The sequence below is a fragment of the Macrosteles quadrilineatus genome, unplaced genomic scaffold, assembly GCF_028750875.1.
Source record: "Macrosteles quadrilineatus isolate MER2022 unplaced genomic scaffold, UCM_ALF_1.0 Scaffold_1__1_contigs__length_201487025, whole genome shotgun sequence".
In the NCBI taxonomy this organism is placed as follows: Eukaryota; Metazoa; Arthropoda; class Insecta; order Hemiptera; family Cicadellidae; genus Macrosteles; species Macrosteles quadrilineatus.
This window is the reverse complement of record NW_026542594.1, coordinates 97200776-97219896: the sequence shown is the minus strand read 5'-3', so window position 1 is coordinate 97219896 and position 19121 is coordinate 97200776. Positions and strand designations below refer to the sequence as shown.

Sequence of the window (19121 nt, the reverse complement as noted above, 5' to 3'; positions counted from 1 at the left end):
GCATTTTCATTTAGTTATAACCTTTAGGATTTATATTTAGATGAAAAAGGTTTAAACTAACATTAAAGTGAATCAAGAAGTCTTTACTATGTTATACATTACATTCGAGACCAGGACCTATAGGCCCAGCTTACCTAGATTGAAAAAAATAGAGATATTCAATTGCTGGTAAATATTTTTTCATTATCATTTTTTCAAATGATAATATGTTCCAATACCACTTAATATCAATGTAAATAGCACAGTAGTTAATCGCTTGTTTTATGTATAAATCAAAAGGTTTTATTTGTAGGTTATGAGTAAACTTTCAGGCCCATCGCACATAGTTCACTAGGCAATCCACGGCTGTAAGGGAGTTTCGTCTGCATCTGCATCTTAGATTTTAGAATTCGTCTGCTTATTAGACAGACTACCTCATATGGTCACATAAGCGCTACTATATCACTTTCTACCTCTCATTTCGCAATAGTATTTTATAGCTCCTTTTAATTAACTAATGGGCTTTAAACGTGTAGGCCTACAGTCTGTGAACCAATTAATCAGTGTAGACGTGACATTTTATAGTATATTCACAAAAAATATACATTTCAAATGTAATAATCTTAAAATTTGTTCAGAGAGGGAAATAGTTTAGTGTTAAAAAGTATTACATCAACAGAATTAACTCTTAGCATTTTACAAATATTGTTCCACGTTACGCCCTAAATATAGTGATCCAAATGAATTGTGTATTTTTTTTATAATCTCAATTCTTAACAAAACCCTTATTGTCGTTACAACACGGACGAAATTATTATGTTCAAGGAGAGCTGTTCTTGGCAGTGACTTTAACGGACCAAGCTGTTTTTTTTTTTTTATTGTTAAATCAATATTAATGCTAAGAGTAACAATACCATTGAATAATTTTTTTAAATGGTTAAATTCAACTATACAGCCTATCGTTGAAATGTCAAACGATGATTCTAGAGAGATTAGTTGACCGGATGATTGATTAGTGTTGCCTGAGTCTGGCGACGTGCTAATGATCCCTTCTACACTAACTCGTATTGTTCCCTCAGAAACTTCCTTAAAATTACTGTTAAACACGTAAGAAAATTATGGATATTTTGATCCTTGTCTAAATAGTTTACTGAATCTCCTTATAATGTAAGAAAAACTATTGTCCGTCAACAATGCAGCAAAACAGCTGTTTTCAATACACGCGTTGCGGGAAAGGATGTAATTTTAATCCCTAGGGCAAAGCATAATCAGCTGGAATCGTGGATATCAGTCGAACATGATATGACTTTAAAAGATTAGTCCGCTGGTTTTACAGAAAAAAACTAGAAGCGATTGATCAAAATATGATTTCATCTTTGTAATAAAATTTTTGTGTGTGTTTAAAATTGTGTAACATTGCGTGTTTCTAGAAAATAATATCGATTATACAATAGCACAACAAGACGTAACCACTTTGGGGGCTAATTTTTCAAGGTAAACAATGTTCGAAATTGTCGTTATGTGATTTCTTGGCTTGATTAAGGGCACAGAAAAACGAAAAATATTGTTCCTCGCACGGGCTAGAATAGTTTTTCGATCCCCACTCATTTTCCAACCTCGGCTTCTCCTTGGCTCGTTGAGCTCGTTTAAAAAAAGTCTCTTTAGGCCCTTGTGATGAAATATACCATTAACGCTTCGATATAATAAATTTAAGTAACAATTTTAAAAATTTACGAAATATCGAACATACCTAGTGTTTGCATGATGTTTGTAAGTTTTTAAAGCATTACCACAAACTTCCTTTGTGTAAAAGACAAATTATAGTAAGTAAAAGACGTGGCGAAGTCAAATTGTGAAAATGTGGTAAGTGGTTGTTGGTCTACACATCATGGAAACAATTGACTTTAAGTCAACATTTTTACAGATAGGCCTATTTAAATGATTACTCATGTAGAGTTGTAAACATTTAGGCCATATGGTAACCTTATAGTAAAATCTACAAACAGAGCATGAATATGTCTACAATCTAATTAAAACTAAAACTATAATTCACATTCAATAAAACAAACAAAGACATATTAGCCTCTCATGTTACTTTAGTCCATACATCAGTCTGCAATCTTTGATAACTTACTACTAAAATCAACGACGTACAATTTAGTAAACTAAGGTGATCAGCATTCGCTGAATATTTGATGAAGTCAGTCTGCCACTCTCCCAGTGATGTGTACGTCAACAGGCTCACGTCTGTATACATAAACCATTTATATATGCATACAAAACTGTGAACTGCCAACTCTAATGTGAACAAGCATTTCAATTGTTCAGTATTGAGTATTTTGTATCAGTATTTTGTAGCATTTTCAACTGATTTACTTAAAACTACATGTTCAGTAATTCCCTCATAGCATCGTCTACATCTGCAAATGCTCTCTTAAACTGTTCTGTCTCTTTAACTGATTATAACGTTTCGTCATATATTTATGTATTGGTTGTTTGACTGTTGGAATGAATACATAAATGGGTGGCTAGTCTTCTGCAGACCCGTCTGTGAACTAAGCACTCACGATTGGCTAGTCTTCTGCAGACCCGTCTGTGAACTAAGCACTCACGATTGGCTATTCTTCTGCAGACCCGTCTGTGAACTAAGCACTCACGATTGGCTAGTCTTCTGCAGACCCGTCTGTGAACTAAGCACTCACGATTGGCTATTCTTCTGCAGACCCGTCTGTGAACTAAGCACTCACGATTGGCTATTCTTCTGCAGACCCGTCTGTGAACTAAGCACTCACGATTGGCTATTCTTCTGCAGACCCGTCTGTGAACTAAGCACTCACGATTGGCTAGTCTTCTGCAGACCCGTCTGTGAACTAAGCACTCACGATTGGCTATTCTTCTGCAGACCCGTCTGTGAACTAAGCACTCACGATTGGCTATTCTTCTGCAGACCCGTCTGTGAACTAAGCACTCACGATTGGCTATTCGTGATAGTTGCTCAAACCACTGTCTGTACGCACATGGAGCTGCAGCAGAGAGCGCCCTTACATGAATCAGCATTTAGAATCGATTAGAGAAAGGAAATAGAAAGGCAAAAAGAAGGCGAAATAATATGATAAAAATATCCATTCACCAAGGTAGACGAAGAAAACTGTCCCTACAACTTACTTGAGGTAAACTGTTTAAAAGTATCAAGATAAATAATTTGTGTTTGCAACACCAACACCAGTCAAAGAAAGGATAGGTAATACAAAGTTATACTACTTAGATTTTTGTTTTGTTCAATATACGTCGTATCAAGGTTCAACCAACATATAAAGTACTATACAATATACACATTAACACTACACTTTATTAATTTTCCTGATTTTGTTTAAACGCAAAGCTTATAGTAATATGTATAATAACGATTATTTTATTTTTATTAAATTCTAAATGCCAAACAGGAATATTTAAAAGGGGTATGACAAAGGTCTGTAACTCTTTGAAGAACTGATATCATGTGCAACATTATAGGATATTGTTTTCAAAGAGTTTTAAAAGGTAACATTTATCAAATTCCCATAATTTTACCACAAATTTTATTTTTTGTGTAAAATGCCCAGTTTTCTAAATATCGTAGAAAACAAAATAAGGAAAATTGTGATATCAAGACAAAGGTTCCTTCATACATGTTTCATGTGATTCATAATTTAGTGTTCCTAAAGTGAGTCGTTCTAGTCAAAGATGTATCGAGTGGACGTGTATCCATGCCTTACAGTTCATTACAAATGTTCCATTTGCTTTTTATTATAAATTACTTGACTTACATATTCAAACACGATACATGATAACGATACATATTTGTTTTTAAAATATACTAAACGTGCTATTATTTTAGTTTTAACTAGAAGAGTACCCATCTTTTGTACAGAGTATATGTTTACAGTATTTGTAAAGTGCTTGTTGACATTATACCGACACCTTGCGTTTGCAACGGTGAGAGAACTCGGAAGGGGACAATTTAGTTCTTTAAATAAACTGTATGACATAGATTTTATGGTTAAAAAATTAATTGTTTATAGCTTTTAGGGAATTTCCCTATGTAAGTAGCTACTCCCGTAGGTGGCACATAAGACCTAGGTCCGAGACTGATTTACTTTTTCATTTTAATGTCCCCAGTGGCTAAAAACACAATTTGTTCAAATTGTTATATATGTTTATAATATAAACATGAAACATCAAACCACCATACAAAGAATATGAACAGATCAGGTATTTATTAAATACAATTTTCTGACTGTGATAAATCCTACATTGGCCAAACAAGTCTTAGCTTCAAGAAATGGTTCCAGGAACACATACAAGCCTTAAAATCAGGAAACAGGACCACAATGAAATCAAATTTCGCAGAGCACCTCATCCAAACACGTCATAAATACAAAACTATAATAACATTTTAGAAGTTTTAGAAATTCGAGAGTATGGAAAAGATCAAAATAAATAATTAAATGTTAAAGAAGATTTCCTCGTTTACACAAATTACAACAAATATCCTCAACATTTACTCAATACCATGACATCAACAAAGCGAATCCGATATTTGAAAAGATTCCTTCAATTACAATAAAATAGAAATATACTATTATATAATATACACAAAATTTAACAAAGAAGAAATCAAGGTTCTCTTAGTTCAAAGTTAAATTAACATGAGTGGTGAAAACTAATTTGCTAATAAGTACGATATATAAGTTGCAATGATGCGCTGATAAAACTAATTAATTATTTTTTCTTACAAACTGATAGTGTATTTACTTGAAAACCCTGCCTCTTTTTGAAGTCAATAGATAAAAGATCGTTCATAAAAGAATCGCTTGGCGTAGAGCGAAAAAAAAATCAAACATGGCTTTACTACCTTTCTTTAACTAAACAAGTTTAAAACTTGGCTGCTTTTTGTAAACTAAGAGTCAAAATCCTTCAATACAATGTGAAACAATAAACAACCAAAAATAAAAATAGTTGGTTAGTACTACCTCAGGTACTACTATTTTTTACTCTAATATATCAAGCGTCAACATTAACCGTTGTTCGTACCATAATGTTTTATCACAGTACCTTAGCTATGAAGAATTAAATTATCAAAACAATATTTTCCTTTTAATGCCCTTTGATTTAGTATGGAATACGTAAGGTTCGTAAAGTGTTTTGCTATTGACTTTTGGATACTAAAGTAAACATTCCTTTGATAAAGACCTTTTATTCAAAACACAAACAAATACACCAAAAGCCACTTTACAATTGTTTTTTTTTTACAAATTTATTTTAATGATATTCTTTTTTGTATTAATTTAAACAGCTGATTACCAAAACACAAACAAAAAATTTATTTTACATGTAAAAAAGCTAGGTTCAGAAGTGTATAGTAGAATTTAAGTTAAAATAAGAGTGAATACTTTGTTGAGTAACCACGTAGCCAAGTGTTGAATACATTTCGAAAAATCTTTATATTAAACAATAACAACGTGCGAAGATAAGACACCGCCCTAGTAGTCGTAGTATCTGAAGTCAGTTGCAGAATTAAAATAAGTAGCAGCAATATCTGGACAAGGCCCAACAGGATTTGTGGTAGTAAAATATTGTGTAACACAACAAATAGGGCAGAAATTAGTTTTCTTGAATTGTACAAAAATTACATTAAGCTCTTCTTCATTTTTGAAATACATCAATAAAAAACTCAATTTAAGCCCATGTTAAGTAGCTTGAAATTATTGCAAACAACAAACTATTAAATAATTCAAACAGTAAACATTATACTGTATACTGTAGCTATCCTATTTTTATCAAAGAAATATCTACGGGTATCAATAAATTTATTAAAAAATGCTTAACATTTTTGGAAGAGAGCAATTGGTAGACACAGCAATGGTAATAAGTATTTATAATCTTAGAATAAACAACCTTTCAACATGGTTGAACAGATTGGTATTAAGAATTGTTGTTAGCTGTGAAATTTTGAAGTAAAATTTGTTTAACAGTTTTGCTTGTTACCACTTTCAAATTTCAAAACAAATGTTAACATTGTGGGGTTTTCATTGCAGCCATGGAAATCAATCAATATTTACTTATAAAACCCTCGCCTCCGAATTTTAAAAGCTAGTGGACAGGGGTCATCCATCATTACAATAGCTATTTTTATTTTCTAACATTTAGTTCAATAGGATCAGCAATTTTCACGTGATTGAGTAACACAACACACGCCCACACATACACGCTGACGCTGACAGTAACCATCGGATTTTTATACCATGTTATACAGTAGATTAAAACTTTTATTTGTATTACAATTTTTAGTCAATCGTATGATTGAATCATTTGTAATTGTTAACATGTGTATGTAGGTAAGTTTTAAAAAGTAGTTTGAATAAAACTTTACCTAAAAGGGAATTTAAACAAAGTGATTTTGGTCTCTCCAGTTAAGATGCCCATTCTTTACAAGCTCACCTTTGATTATGATTTCAGTTTCTAAAACTTGTGAGTATCATATTTTACGAGGCCATAAAATAATACCCATTCTTTGAACGATAACAAAACTCTGCTGAACTCGAACGTTAGACCTACTCTTGAGTTGACCATACATGTTATCAGATTGTCTCTGTTACTCGTGTAGCAGTTGATGAACAGTTAATCAGCTTATGTATAATGGTCGCCATGGTGACAATAGAAGCAATCACGGTGATTGGCCACGTCCACGTCCCCAGCGACCTCGAGATCTGCCCCGCCCGCGACACTTCCTGATACCTGACAAGGCCTAGGTCTCGGCCGGCAACAGGATCTAGCAGCGACAACCTCAAGTGTCTATGTAGATCTCTGTCGTAGAAATTGTTACACAAGCATCCATTGCCGTGTGTATTTGCCGGATAAGTACCGGTAGCTGTACAGCTATAAATACACTCACAATCCTACTCTACAGTATGAGTATGCAAGGATTGCTTGTTTGAACCTCCATCTCGAAAACATCACTAACACTTGTCTAAATTTGTCTAAGGTTGATAAATCTATATAGACAAAAACATCTAATGTTTGCACAACGCACAAAGGTGCGTGTGACAACGATGCATTGAACATGGCAAATTCAATAAAATGCAGCTATTAAACTTATTTCAGACGAAGCATTTTTTTAAAGTTACCTACACAGGTCTCGTAAATATTAGAACGATTCAGAAAATAGATCTTTATCTTAAATTAATTTCCAGAGGTTATGAAATTGATCATATGACGTTACCACGTGGCTGACTGCCAATCTTGATAATCAGCTGGTTCCCTAGCCTGGGATTATACCTTTTCAATTGTTTTTAGTAATGCCGTAGGGGGTACATCTATTTTTTATAGGTTTTGTTTGCTTTAGTTACAGCATAATTCATTGAATTTTTGAAACATTACCAACTAGAAACATTTTTTTTACTATGGATACCAACGAATAATTAATTATGTACATTTTTTTTAAATATGTATGTTTTTTCTGTATCTTGTGTGTGTTCTATTTTTCGAACTCTGTTGACAACCTTCAAAAGAGGTGATTACCTGACACCTTGTGGCCTGATAATTGTTCAGAATGAACTAGTTACCACAACAGCAACCATGGATTACTATATGGTTATTGTCACATATTTACATTGTGTACCAATTAGTAGGTGTTTAACAATTCATCACTGCTGCATACATCATTTTATGATTCAACAGTACTAACTAAACATTTCGTTAATTCTTTATCTTATTAATCCATTATCTACCATATTACGGGTCCAAAAGACTGTAAAACAACCTATTGAAATAAAAAAATGTTGTTTTCGTCTTCACCAAAATGAGTATTACAATTAATAGCCAACTGTTCCGTAAAAACGTAAGGAGAAGAAAAAAAAACTTTTTGTGGAAGAGGGATAGAATTTATTGTACATAAGTCAACAAAATAGTTCCATATACAAATAAGTTATGTTGGGAAAGGATTGAAGGGAAGGTATGGGGGAGGGCAAGGAGAGGTCAAGTCTTACTGGTTCTCAGGTCCGTATTTGCCGGGGAAGTAAGATCCATCGTCGGTGTAGGGGGCGACGTAGGGGTAGGGGACGGCGGCGTAGGGAGCAGCGGCATAGGGGGCGGCAACGTAGGGGGCAGCAGCGTAGGGGGCAGCAGCGTAAGGGGCAGCAACGTAGGGAGCAGCGTAGGGGTAGCCGGTACCCTCGTACTTGCCAGGGAAGTAAGAACCATCATCCTCGGCATACACTACGGGAGCGGCTGCGTAGGGGTAGGCTCCTGCTGGAGAACAAGCAATTAATTATCGAGTGGTTGGATTATTGTTACTCGTTAATATCTAGAGTTAATCTCCCAAGTTAATAATAATAAGTTGTTCTTTAAAATGAATAAATACTTTGTGTATGACCGGTTGTTAAGTTTTCACTACTTCGATTGCAAAAAAAAAATATGTTAGAATGGTAAATACAACTTTTTACACCCTAGTGGAGTTAATAGAACCCCTATGTTATATATCACATTGTTTAAATCAGATAGGAATTAAAGTTGTAATCAAGGATAGTTTGTGGTTTACTTTTATAAACAACGAATAAAACTTCATGCTTACGACAATTTATACAAAAAGTAGCACACATACAATTAGTTAACAATATCAAAGTTATCCTGATAACATTTACATTTAGCTTTCTCGTTTTGTACATCGTAAATAAAAGTGCAAGAATGGCATTATATCGATTACAATCCATCCTGTTATCTTACTGAGTTAGTCATAAGTGAATAAATGTTCTTCCTTCTAATAAATAATTTACGAAGTATTACATATTGCTTCTTACCAATGAAGGCCTGCTTCTTGACGCGCTGCTCAGCAGCGGCCATGGCGAGCACTGCCAGGACGAGGACCTGGAAACATTACACATTTCTGAATTTGCGATCAATAATTGGAATTCTTGTATTTTAACTTACCAATTATATTTTTCATCTCTATCCATCATCCATTAAAAACCATGTTTAATTTATTTATCTACATTATAATGAGGACCAATTTTTTTTAATATTTATTCAGATATAACCTCCTTAACCTCCTTACATTGAACCTCTAATTCATTTAGTTAATTTAAAATTTACAGTTAAGCAGGTATAAGTTTTTTTTTTATATATTTTAGTAACTAAATTAAGTAGTTGAAAAGAAATAGACATTAAACCAAAATTTAGTTTTAAAATCTTACAATATGCAATTGGTCTATTTTTAAGTAGTTGTATGCTGATGTATACTATCTTCTAACAAGATTAGGCCTACTTTATTATTATATTCAGCTTATGAAAAATATCAAAAATTTTAATTTCAAAACTTTTTAATGACCAAAAAATGTTCAATTATATTCCAAATGATTTAAAACCAATATCAAACTTTAAATTAGTTTAAGGACAGATGCCTGATTAAGGAATACTCCCAAGTATTATGATCTAAATCAGTATAAAATCAGGAATCATTAATCAATTTGCACTTATCAAAATATGGAATAATGGAATATATTATTAAATGTTATGTAAAATATGAATTACTTACGACGGTCTTAGAAGCCATTTGGATCGAGAGAACAGGTAAGACTGATAACCGGGTAGGGACCGCTCCCAATATATACTATGGCGACAAAGAGACGCAGACGAACGCTATGTTACGTCACAGTGGACGATTGTGATAACAAAAAGTGTGAGATATACCCACTACAGCCTGGGGCGTGGGCATGGGCACGCGGAGTGGGCAAAAAACACAGTTGAAGGTCGGGCAGAGCCGACATCCATCTGCACCGCCCGCGCTTTCAGTGTCTCCGGGCGTTAATGTCTCCAGCGACGTAAGAACATATCGGCTGGGGATAAGGATTTATGCATGTCTGTAAATAATCGTGGTATGTAAATAGTCCTGGATTATTAATATAAATGGTCGACCTCTCTAGAATGATACAGGAATTTAAAGATGGTAATGTAGGAGTAATGAAACCCCCTTTTACCTCTAGTGAACTGTGTTTCAGATGACCCTGTCATAAAGCAAATATTCAATACACAGAAAAATAGATTCGCTACATTATTACACACTTGATCTATGGATCTCGTTTCAGGATAGTCTCGTTTCAGGTGGACATGTTTACACCTAATAATAAATATTCTTTCTCATATCATATGTGAGATTTGGGAACTATACAGCAATTAGCTGGATACGTCAATAAACACATAGCTCGATTAAGCTTGATATTTTGAAGCTTTTACAAGCTAATTTCATTTAATCTGTTTTCAGTTTAAATTAAAATAACGATCAATTTAGATTTGGGTAGATAAGAATAACCAAAATGAAATTATCAAAGTCTCTGTTGGAGGGTAGAGAATAGAATCTATATATCTATGTAATCTATATGTATATCTATATTCTATATAATCTATATATATATTATATATAATTATTTAATTTAATACGCAAGCAGGTTTTTTGTGACAATTACTCCTCCAAAACTACTGAACCAATTGACATATTCTTGGTGTCAATGGAAAGAGCGTAACGTGAAGTTGTGCAGGAAACTTTATTTTCAGGGAAATAATTAGAGGGTGAGGCCCTGGGGCCCTTTAAAGTTTTGTATTTCTCCATAAGATTAACATGGGAAACAAATATTGTTATGAAACTCCAGCTGTTGTCAGGAATTAAAAGTGAGAAGAAGAACATATGTTATTGTAAACAGTCAATAAGTTTGCTAATTTAACAGTTAGTTTGCTACAAACATTTACTTACTTGGTTGAACTGAAATATTTACTATTTGAATTTGGGTTGGCGTAAATATTACAATGGAAAAAACGAGAGAGCCTGGATAAACTGATATAATAAAAAGAAAAATGAATTAACCCTGTGCTGCATTTCTTAGTAATAACTTAAAGAGCCGATTTGCAAACTATGGAAACATAGGAAAGTCATAGAACACCACCTAGGACAAGAAATATAAATAATGTGTTTTTTTAATTCATAATTGTTATTATGGACAACATAATGCGGCTATGAGTAATGCTATTTGTAGAAAACGCTAAAAGACAAGATCAGCTTTTGAAAAATGATAAGATATTTACAAGAAATGTTCTGTTATGTACATCTTGAGTATTTCCATAATCTTTGAGTCGAATCTTTTAAATTCATCAGAAATTAAGACTGTTATTCGTTTTAAAATAACGCCTGTAATACTTAGCAATTGCTCGAATTCGAGCAACAGGTACACCAGTCATAACTAAATCACATAACATTAGTTACGTTTTGTGGCAACAGTCACCTTTATCCAAATGGAATAAATGAAAGACTTGTCAGATCCAATTTCAGTTTGTTAGCATGAAAAAACCTCTCAACTATTTGACAGACACAATAAATTTTGCATTTTTAATTTTCACAGTGACACTTGTAAAACCACTCCGGGTGAAATTATTAATATATTACCTCCAACTTGCAGTACCTTTGACCAGCAGTAAAAGGCGAAATTGTTTCCTAAGTGTCAATTACCATAACTCAGCGTGTTGCTCTTTATCTTACTATGTGAAAGTTTGTGTATTTGTTTGTTTGTTTGTTTGTTTGTTTGTTTGAAGTTCAATCACGCATAAACTACTAGACGGATTGGGCTGAAATTTGGCATGATGATAGCTCACATTCCCCATTAACATATAGGCATATTCTTATCTCAAAAATCCTTTCGGGCTCCGCCCCAGTGGCTCTGTAATTCCCCATGTTAACCTTATGAGTATTCATATTTAAAGGGAATTAAAGGATTTAGTCAGCTCTTTCAACTAAAAAAGTTGGTTCTATGATTTGCAAAAACATTAAAAGTTATAAGATTTACCAACAGGGTGCAGCACTATAACTTTTCCATTTATGAAAATATATCATTTTAACTAAGCAGCAACAAAAAATGTGATATGCAATGAGAACCGTCAAAGTAGGATTGCTTAGAGTTGTGTTTATGTTTTGAATTTCATTAATAACTTTGATATTTTGTGAATTTTTAATTATTTATTTCTCTATTGTTTAGGTGAAGTGGTGTAACATAATGGCTATGGTAGATGTGTAATACTATAGTATACCGTATCATAAAGAAGAAAATTGTATCAAAATGGTCCTCCCCTATTGCAAACGCAAAGCTTGAGTATAACTGCAATAAGCATTTTATACTTATATGCCAACCCCGTACGAAGGACGGTAACTCTGCTAGTAGATTATAAATGTGAAAGATTATGTGTTTGTTTGTTTGTTTGAAGTTCAACCATGCATAAACTAATGGACGGATTGGGCTGAAATCTGGCATGATGATAGCTCATATTCCCGATTAACATATAGGCGTACTTTTTTTAAAAATCCTTTTGGGATCCACCCCAGTGGCTCTGTAGTTCCCCATCTCCTTATGAGTATTCATATTTAAAGGGAATTAAAATTTAGTCAGCTGTTTCAACCAAAAGAGTTGATTCTATGATATGCAAAACTATTAAAAAGTTATAAGGTTTCCCAACAGGGTGCAGCACTATTATTTTTTTGCATTTATGAAAACTGCTAATTTGCTAAGCAGCAAAAAAAACTGCGATAGGCAATGGAACTGTCAAAGTAAGATTGTTTACAGTTATGTTTATGTTATTAATTGCATGAATATTTCGTGATATTTTTCGAATCTTTAATCATTTATTTTCCTCTATTGTTTAGGTGAAGTGGTAGAACATGATGGATATGGTAGATGTGTAATAAAGAAATGCCGAAATTTAAAGAATCCAATTTTATTAAACTGTGTCCTCCCCCATTGCAAACGCTAAGTTAAAGTATAACTGCAATACGTATTTTACACTTATAATATGCCAACCCCGTACGAAGGACGGTACCTTGCTAGTATGTAATAACGCATTTAATTATATGGAATAATACTTTTATATGTTTAAATTAATTTACCTGATAGTTTATAATGAACTATCTAGAGCTGCCACTTTATTTCTCATTATAAAATCAGAAGCCCCAAATCCTGTCTCAGAACCTCTCAAGACAGGTGGGGTCGCTCTGGCCTTGGCCTTATCAACCACCTGCCAGCCTTCTTGGATATTAATTGCCGAACGATCGCGAAAACATCGGCAACCTGTACAATCTCATGCCAAATGTACTATTGACGACCGTCTCTCATCCACATGTTCAGCAAATGTTTCATCCATTCATATAACATGTATACAATTTAATTTGAAAACTGTCTATACCCAACAATTGAACTAAAACAGTGATTATGGTAAAGTGAGTGATCAATTCTGTTGCTATACAAACATATTTCCAATAATTCTTGAGCTGATCAAAAAATATATAAAAAGGGATGATGGTAGGACTGAAACATAATGTATTATAGACGATTAAAGTACAGTATTACAGTTGTAAGGGTATTTTAACTTTAACAAAATACAATAATCTGATAAAGGAACTCTCCATTTCGAGGGACATTTTCCACGCTCGCGTAACAGGCTTATAAACAGGGCGGATTACCGAGCATCTCGTGGCTCAAAGCTATAGTAATGCCATCACAAGATCTCCAATTCAAAACTTGGCACTCTAGGATGATATATCCAAATATTGATAACAGTAACATTAACTCGGATGCTAAGATATAGTCTCAAAATAGTTATTACACTAAATAGAACTTAGTTAATAATTTTTTCTAGTGGCCTCAATTCTTCCTAAGTGCTGAAGGCAAATGTACGTTCTAAGAATATATTCTAATAAATTAAAGATTTATTCTAATAAATTAAGGATATAATCCTAATTTATTAGAATATGAATAAATATACTTTTAAATATTAAAGTAATATCATTGATATTACTTGTAATATTAATAATAAATTGTACATATGGTATAAAATGCAAATGTATATGAATTTTAAAATTGTTGTCAAAAATATTACTATACTAAACCACGAGTTTAGTAGTGGTTTAATTGAGTAACTGGACTACTCAACCCAATTTCACAATTACTGTATTAAAAAATGTGTAAATTCTTTTGACTAACTTTCTTCTAAATTTTTACAAGTAGTCTACTATTATATCTTTGCTGCTACTATATTACTTAAAGGTCAGACTACCTTCCATATTTCTTTATTTGGCTGCCATGGCATTGTCAAACTCATGCTTACTACTTCCTGATGTTTTCTTTACCATATAAGGGTTGTTCTTTTGCTTGATTGTATCTTACACATCATTCCAGGTACAAAATCAGTTTTAGGGTTTCTAAAATCCTTCTTACTGCATTCACTCTTAAGTATTGACATTGCATTTTGAACTATTCATTTTTTCACCAGATTGAATCACTTGTGTCTGCGTATGACGTTACAAACTATTGATTTGATTTTAAACTTTTATTACCTTACCTGGATCAAACTATTTTACGTAACCACTTAAAACGTTCAGATTAAATATATTACTAAACACATATGCTGTAATGTTAAACCCCTATTTTAATAGTAGTTTAAACAAATAATACCTCCGAAGCAGCAAACCTGCAGACTAAGCGAATTTCCATTTACCTGGCTGGATTTATACTAAAATATTCCCTGATAATTGTAATATTTATTTCCTATTTAAATAACGTTAATTTTAATGAGTACCTAGGTTTGTTGCTACTGTTGCTACAGGGAAGGCATTGAGGTGTGTTTTTGATTGAAAATTTGATAGTTTAATTTGAAATAAACAAAATTGCTAAATTTGATTCAAATATGTTCATAAGCAAGCGAACTAAAACGGTTTATTAATTATATATACGAAAGAATGACATCAGATTTTTAAATTTAAAGTTTTTTAATTACCTCCGTAACTATTAGGCATATAAACGCTTCAATACCTATACAAAACTATTTATTTTTTTAAGCTCTACAAATTGGTCTGGAAAGAAATTGTAAAATATTATGATTTTATAGTAAAAAATGGGAAAATCCATTTTTTCCTATAAAACCCCTCATAAACCCCCGTTCCCGTTGTCCGGTCATGCTGGTTCGCGAACTCGTTCGAATAAAAGTCGGTTTACAGGTTTGGACCAAATTTCATCAAAATCAGATCATATTTGCTCGAGTTATCACGCTAACGGATAATATATGAATTTGACCGGAGGGTGTTTTTGGCCTCTGGGGACCTCAAAATGAAAAATTAAATCGGTCCCGGGTCTAGGTCTTACCAGGATGAAACCTACGGTAATAGCTTATTCCCTATATGGGAAATTCGCTAAAAATGAGTATACCTACTAAAATTATTAGGCGTACCTTTTGCATCTGGCATAATAAATCGTAAATTAACAAATCCGATGGGCTAACTGTTTTGAATTAAAATCAGTTTCTGGATAAATTAATGTTTTACCAATATTATGATAAATATGCAAAAGAATGTTTGTACTTTGAATGCAGCAGTTTGACTTATGAGGCAGATTTATTTTATATTAATCATAGAGCTGATTTAGTAATATAAAATGGTCCGCATAACGAACAGCAACTCAAAATTCAATTTTTTGTAAAGAGCAGTTTCACGAAGGACAAAGTAACCATTTTTAATTTGCCAGTTGGTTGAACGCTAGGTGATGAAATAATTCCACAATGCTGAAATATATCCATATTATATTAGTTTAGAATCATGACTAAATTTGACCGCTTTTGTTAGTATTTTTTAAATTTGGATAATAGGTTTAATTGTGCTTGACATCATATAATTCCCGATGTTGCGTGTTAAGAAATACTGTTGTAACCATATTATTTTATTTGTAAAGACGTTAAATTTGAACATGATGTGTACTTACTTTTAAACTACCGTAGGAATAAAATCAATTACCGTTCTTGTGCTGAAGTAACATAAAATAGAATCGTTCTAAATGCTTTGATTTCAACCCTTTATCTGTAGCTCATCATACAAGTTTCAAAGAAACCGCCAAGCGAAATGCTACAAAGCTTTTACTTCCTCGCATTTATGAGAGGTAACCCACGTTTTAAAAAATACACAAATTTTCACAGTTTAAGTTAAAACTAAACTTTTAAATTTAACTCGTTATATTTAACGAGTACTTAGTTTCCAATAGCTGCCATTGGAAGGAAAGAGCTGGGTTGTTGGCCAAAGAAGAAATGAATAAGTTTACCAAATGTAATCCAAATGTATCGATTAACAAGCTATTTCAGTTTTCTTTCCCCCCAAAATAATAAACATGGGGATTTTACATTAACAGCTTTTTAGAATTGTCTCCGTAACCTTTAATCCTGCAACAATGCTTAAATATACAAAATCCATTGTCTCTAAGCTCTCTACACGATTGTTGTAATAAAAATTTGACATTTCCATGTTATCAGGCTAATGATTTTATTTTATTTTTTTACTTCTAAACCTTATAAAATGTTGTTGTTATCATCTGATCTTGCCGGTCAGCGAATTCAATCAAGCTCTACACACTCGTGCCAAATTCCATCAAAATTCCATCGAGTTATCGTGTTCACTGACACTGATATAATTAAGCTAATAGTGTTTTTAGCCACTGGGGAAATCAAGATAAAAAAAGTCAATCGGACCCGGGTCTAGGTATTTCCATGCCACCTACGGTAATAGTTTACGGAAATTCGCTAAACTATTAAAGGCTTTGAGGCTATTATAGGCTAAAAAAAGGCTTTGAGGTCACTAAAAATGTATCTCGTAGTGAAACAACTGTATAAAAATTAGCTATAGCAATAAATACAAATAGTTACTAACTAATAGAAATACAAATATTATATATTTAGTTATTAGTACAGCCATTGACTATCAATGGTACAGCTGTACAGGGCAACATTTTTGCCTATATATTTGAGTAAGTAGACTCTCAATAGACCGGCAAATATATAACTGCGATACTGCCGGATTAGTGAAAATGCCGGATTACTGGAGTGTTTTCAATAAAAACACTTTAAATACACTCCAAAGATTGCGCGATCGGAAACCACTATTGCCGCGATCGGGCATCACGACGATGACTTTTCCGTGATCACGGGAGGCGATGATAAAGTCTAGATGACTGCGGGAGATGTTCATGATATTACCTCGATCGCGCAAGACGACGATGACGTTTCCGTGACCACGGGAATGGATGATGATGTTTACACATCAGATTTTTTCTATGATCGCGGAATACAACGATAATGTCGAAACGGCCGCGAGTTATGTTTTTATGATTTTGCCGTGATTGTGCATGACGACGATGACGTTTCCGTGACCGCGGGAATGGATGATGATGTTTACACATCAGATTTTTTCTATGATCGCGGAATACAACGATAATGTCGAAACGGCCGCGAGTTATGTTTTTATGATTTTGCCGTGATTGTGCATGACGACGATGACGTTTCCGTGACCGCGGGAATGGATGATGATGTTTACACATCAGATTTTTTCTATGATCGCGGAATACAACGATAATGTCGAAACGGCCGCGAGTTATGTTTTTATGATTTTGTCGTGATTGTGCATGACGACGATGACGTTTCCGTGACCGCGGGAGGCGATGATAAAGTCTAGATGACCGCGGGAGATGTTCTTGATTTTGGCGAAATCGCGAAAGACCTCACCCGTCAAAAGACACCGGATTACTGGGGTGCCGGAGTGGCGCAGTGCCGGTTTAGAGAAGGTCTACTTTTAAAGCAATATGTTCATCATTTTTGTACTTAACAGGATATCCTCCACATATATTGCGCTTTATATTTACAAATGTGGTACCTACTGTTTGTTTTTCATCAGAATATGAATCGCACATTAAAATTTCTTCTCATCGTAGAGGTAGAATACTTGAAATAAAACGATTCCCTCGGGACATGAACGTAATGACTTGTTGACAAATACTTTACCGTCTTTAACTTGCAAAGAAGTACTCTATGCATTAATAATATAATGTAAAAGTATAATGAAATATTCATTTTAATATAATATTCATACTACTAGACTATACGTTTATAAATATTATTTTATTATTAGTTAAATTAAATACAAAATTGGAAATGCTAGATATGACTTGAATATTAGATAATTTGGCATACAGTATTTCAATATTCCATATAACATTTCTTCAAATACGGTTTTGAATTCAGTTTCACCACATATATCTTCAACTCATTAAAAACTCTATTTACTAGATAAATATAGGGCTTTATTGAATATAGCTGCTGCAATCCTTATATTGTATTGTATCCATATATTGTTAAGTTCATTTAACTTTTCCGAAATGGTTCTAAAAGTTGTAATTAATATTACAAATAAATTTATTAAAGGTTTATTTGTACAAGTATCAAATTGATTTAAAACCGCAATGCTACAATGAATTGAACCTTTATGAGGATTGATTAAAAATTCATTAGGACGTTTCAGGAAAACTTGCGGAACATTGTTTTATTAGAAAAGTAGGAAAGTAGTTCGACGAGAAGTTTCGGAAGGTTTTAGATAAACTTAAATGGGTGATTTACTTTGGCTCTGTCTAAAGTTCATTGTATTTGTGGTAGAGGATTCATTTTAGATAGGAGCTTAACGGCAGTTTTTCATAGTTTTTTGAAGATACAATAGGTTTCAGTAGTTTTTAAGCATTCAACATTTTAAATTATTTTTTAACCAAAATAATCCATTGTCTGTGTAGAATTAGTAAAACTGAAATAATTTCTTCTTGCTTGATAAAACAAATTATGGGAATTTCACAACTTTTAAATAAACTTTAAGTGCGTACTGCACGTTAAGGAAAATTAATATGTTTACTGACATTTTTGTCCGGAAATATTTACGTATACCAGAAAATATGTAACTTAAATGATTAATTCTTTTATTTTTGATCCCCAATTGCAATCAACATGCATCTACAGGTTTGGGTGGTGACCCAAAGGCATTGCGTTCCATCACTGTAAAAGTTCAGGGAGCAAGTTGCAGTGATAGGAGTTATAAGTGTGGAGTTAGTTATGTTTGGTTAGTCCGACCGTACCTAAACCAATCAACCACTGTATCAAAGGTATTGCGTTCCATCACTGTAAAAGTTCAGGGAGCAAGTTGCAGTGATAGGAGTTATAAGTGTGGAGTTAGTTGTGTTTGGTTAGTCCGACCGTACCTAAACCAATCAACCACTGTA

The 19121-nt window shown here is 33.3% G+C and overlaps 2 protein-coding genes across 4 annotated transcripts in view; one reads left to right on the top strand and one right to left on the bottom strand.

Annotated features, from left to right (window-relative positions):
• The window catches only part of LOC128992984 (GTP-binding protein Di-Ras2), a 291630-nt gene that overhangs the window by 232524 nt on the left and 39985 nt on the right, over positions 1-19121 (top strand). The gene's annotated exons all lie outside the window — the stretch shown is intronic.
• LOC128993425 (protein lifeguard 1-like) lies at positions 7880-9680 on the bottom strand. 2 transcript variants are annotated; one of them, XM_054417442.1, is made up of 3 exons: positions 9551-9680; positions 8817-8883; positions 7880-8265 (listed from the first exon to the last, which is right to left on the bottom strand). In XM_054417442.1, the coding sequence occupies exons 1-3, from the start codon at positions 9566-9568 to the stop codon at positions 8003-8005; spliced, it is 348 nt and encodes a 115-aa protein (XP_054273417.1). In that variant the 5' UTR covers positions 9569-9680; the 3' UTR covers positions 7880-8002. The 2 variants fall into 2 exon arrangements, with proteins under 2 accessions (XP_054273417.1, XP_054273329.1); XM_054417354.1 differs by having other exon boundaries at positions 7880-8268; positions 9551-9678.

Coding starts and splice junctions, on each gene's coding strand:
- LOC128993425 (XM_054417354.1), bottom strand. Junction 8,269..8,816: donor CAAGAAGCAGGCCTTCATTG/GTAAGAAGCAAT, acceptor CTTGTTCTCCAG/CAGGAGCCTACCCCTACGCA.